Here is a 3,076-nt window from a genome sequence, read left to right on the forward strand (position 1 = left end):
TACCTATATCAATATTAAGTGATGAGTGTTGCAGACTCAATCTCTAGTGAGAGTAGCAAGACACCAAGCATTTCTTTTCTATACAATCGATGTCGAAAAAAGAAGATAACTGAATGCAACATCTCAAATGTAAAAATAAATGCTCTTCAACTATGAGCTACAAACTCTGAATATTACTCGAAATCAATTAAAAGTTCTCTAACCTATACAAAAAGTAATACTATACATATATATTGGACAATTTTGACTACAACCAATGAGAATTGAATCATGTATCCCACAAAAAGATGACTTACACCCTATGAAACTGCATGAAGCAATACACATGCAGCTGAACTTGCAAAAGCAGCCAACTTCAAAGTCCAAAATAAGTTGGCAGATGCTGCTGAAGAAGCTGGCAGTGACCCAAATGGCGAAAGTGCAGAGTAAGGCAGTTCGTCGGGATTCGGAGGGCTCGGGTTGGAGGGAATGGTGGGTATGGAGGAATCAGTTGGAGTGGTAGGCACCTCCGGACCTGGAGATGGCAAAAGTGGAGCTATTTCTGGAGGCAGTCCTTGCAGATTAGAAGATGGAGGGGAGTTGGTGAAGAATGCTGGTGAAGCTGAGATGCTTGAGGCTTTTGAATTAAAGGTAAGGAGAGGTGAGACAATGAGAGCCGTAATGAGGGCTATATTTAACCAAAAAGAGGCCATTTCTAATGATGAAGATATACCAATTCGCACAAAATTTAGGGGAGTGTGGTTTATATATTTCTTTTGTGAAAGTGAAAGTGCTTTTGGTGGAAGTTATGATTGGGCTTTTTGAAAGGATGACAGAAGTTGCCTTACTAGTTAGACTAGTTAGTATAACTCTTTATTTATGTTCAATTTTAAATGAAAAATCTTATATTTTAATTTCGTAGATAGCAAATTCTATACTAATATATTCTCACCATTTATGTAAATATATCATTTGTACACTGATGCGGGTAAATGTTCTTAATAACTAAGTAACAGTATCATGCAGATGGTTAGAAGTTTTAGGTTGAGAGAATTTTCATTTTGTCTGAAACACGGTTCGGTACATCAAGTGTAATAATACAAATTGGTTGAAATCATTTTTCAAGTTTCCAATCAATTGTATTATTACACTTGTACACTCGGCCGTGTTCCCAACACATTGAAACGTTTCTATTTAGCTGGGACCAATGTGCCACATGGGTAGAGTGAAGTTTCGGTGGATTTGAGCACATACAGGTTGGCATGTGTAGGGAAGAGACGAAGATCAAAGATCGGAGATGACTTGAGCATATTTTTTAATTGGAATCAGATGGTTTTTTTTTGTTTTTCCTTTTGGTCTGTGACCTTGCTGTCCCCTTGATTTTCCGATAATCCGGAACCTTAATTCCTAATCTAATTGATTACTTCAATGTTATAAAACCATCCATCATCCTAAATACTTAGGGCCGGCCCTAATCAGTGGTGGAGAGTGTAACGGCCTAGGGCTAACGACTTGAAGGAGTACCTAAAATAAATAAATTATGTTACCTGTTACATTATATATAAACAATAAAATATGTGTTAAAACATTATCGGACAATAAAAAGTGATTACTCACTAGTTAATCTCAGTAGTAAGTACTCACATTAACCCAATGACTAAACTTCAATCAAGCAAATTCATTAATTAAGTTTGACTTTACCTAATTTGTTTTTTTGGATGCTTAAAGTCCCAAAAAGAGTTTTAATATGCATTGACAAACAATTACTAACTAGTTCTACAGCTTACTACTATTGTTCTTCACTTGTAAGTGAGAGGTCTCATGTTTGATTCAAATGGATAATGAAGATATTATATTGATGTTGAGTTCTAAGGCCATCAATTAAAAGAAATATTCAAATGATATTTTTTGATTTGATCTTTTTTTTTTAACAAACGACCACATAATTTACACTAAATTCATCTAAATTATGAAGAATGTTTGAACCCAAGAAGCAGTGAGATTGAAGAATCGGAACAATCCACCACTTTTGATGCAACCTAATTGCAAACTCAAATAAATAAATAAAATTTAAAAAATAAAATAAAAAATAAAAGAAGAAGTTCATGGAAGAGTTGATTGATGTCACAACCTGTGAATCAACAATGCGCATGTCGAAAAATCAACATTAAATCTTTTATACAAGGATGTGTAGATCTTGCATAAGTAGCAAACAACTTATGAGTACTCTCCAGTCATCATCCACAACCAAGTCAAAAAATCAAGAATTTCAAATATTTGTCACACTGGGGTCAGTAAATAACTATTGTTATTTAATACAAAGAAAATTTTAATGTGAAAAAAAAAGAACAAAAACCAAGCTGCATCGGACATTATTGGCTCATAACAAAAACCAAGATCCGAACATGATGGACTAAAAAAGGGCAAGAAGTCAAGGACAATTATATATACCAACTAAGGATTAGTCCTACCTTTTATGGTGTGAGATACCTCAAACTTCCGGAAAAAAAAGAAAAGGACAATTAATTTATATACCGACCCCCAACCCCTCCCTCCTTCCCTCCCTCCCCAAAAGTCACGGGTCCAGCACGAGCAGGTCAACAACTAGATTGAATTGAACCATTAACCGACGAAGGATGTTCCAATCAAAGGAATTTCACGGGATCAAATCGAAACTTTGTAATGGTACATTAAAATTTGACCGGGGTCAGTGAACAACTATTGTTATTTTAACATAAGAAAATTTTAATGTGAAAAATGAACAAAAATCATGCTACATCGGACATTATTGGCTCATAATGCAGAGATCTGCAATCAATTAGAAAAGGGCAAGCAGTCAAGGACAATTATATATACCAACTACGGATTAGTCCTACCCCTTTAGGGTGCCGGTTACCTCAAACTTCCGGAAGAAAAAAGAAAGAAACAATTATAATTTATATACCAACCCCCAACCCCTCCCCTCCCTCCCTCCCCCAAAAATCACGGGTCCAGCACGCATGCACGAACGTTGAGTCCAAAGTTTTGTTGGGAATTTAACAAACAAACAAAAAATCCTTAATTTTAATTGGAAAATGATCAATTTTTTAGCAGGTTG

General features: G+C 35.3%; 1 protein-coding gene across 1 annotated transcript; it reads right to left on the bottom strand.

Annotated features, from left to right (window-relative positions):
- Positions 1-299: 299 nt before the first annotated feature.
- Positions 300-692, bottom strand: LOC103403873 (classical arabinogalactan protein 26-like). The gene has a single exon (XM_008342724.4). It carries the CDS (start codon positions 690-692, stop codon positions 300-302), a length of 393 nt encoding a protein of 130 aa, XP_008340946.3.
- Positions 693-3,076: the final 2,384 nt, after the last annotated feature.

The sequence above is a fragment of the Malus domestica genome, chromosome 16, assembly GCF_042453785.1.
Source record: "Malus domestica chromosome 16, GDT2T_hap1".
NCBI lineage: Eukaryota > Viridiplantae > Streptophyta > Magnoliopsida > Rosales > Rosaceae > Malus > Malus domestica.

What these genes read in the sequence shown, in the direction of transcription:
- LOC103403873 (XM_008342724.4), bottom strand. Translation starts at nt 692, where the DNA reads ATGGCCTCTTTTTGGTTAAATATAGCCCTCATTACGGCTCTCATTGTC.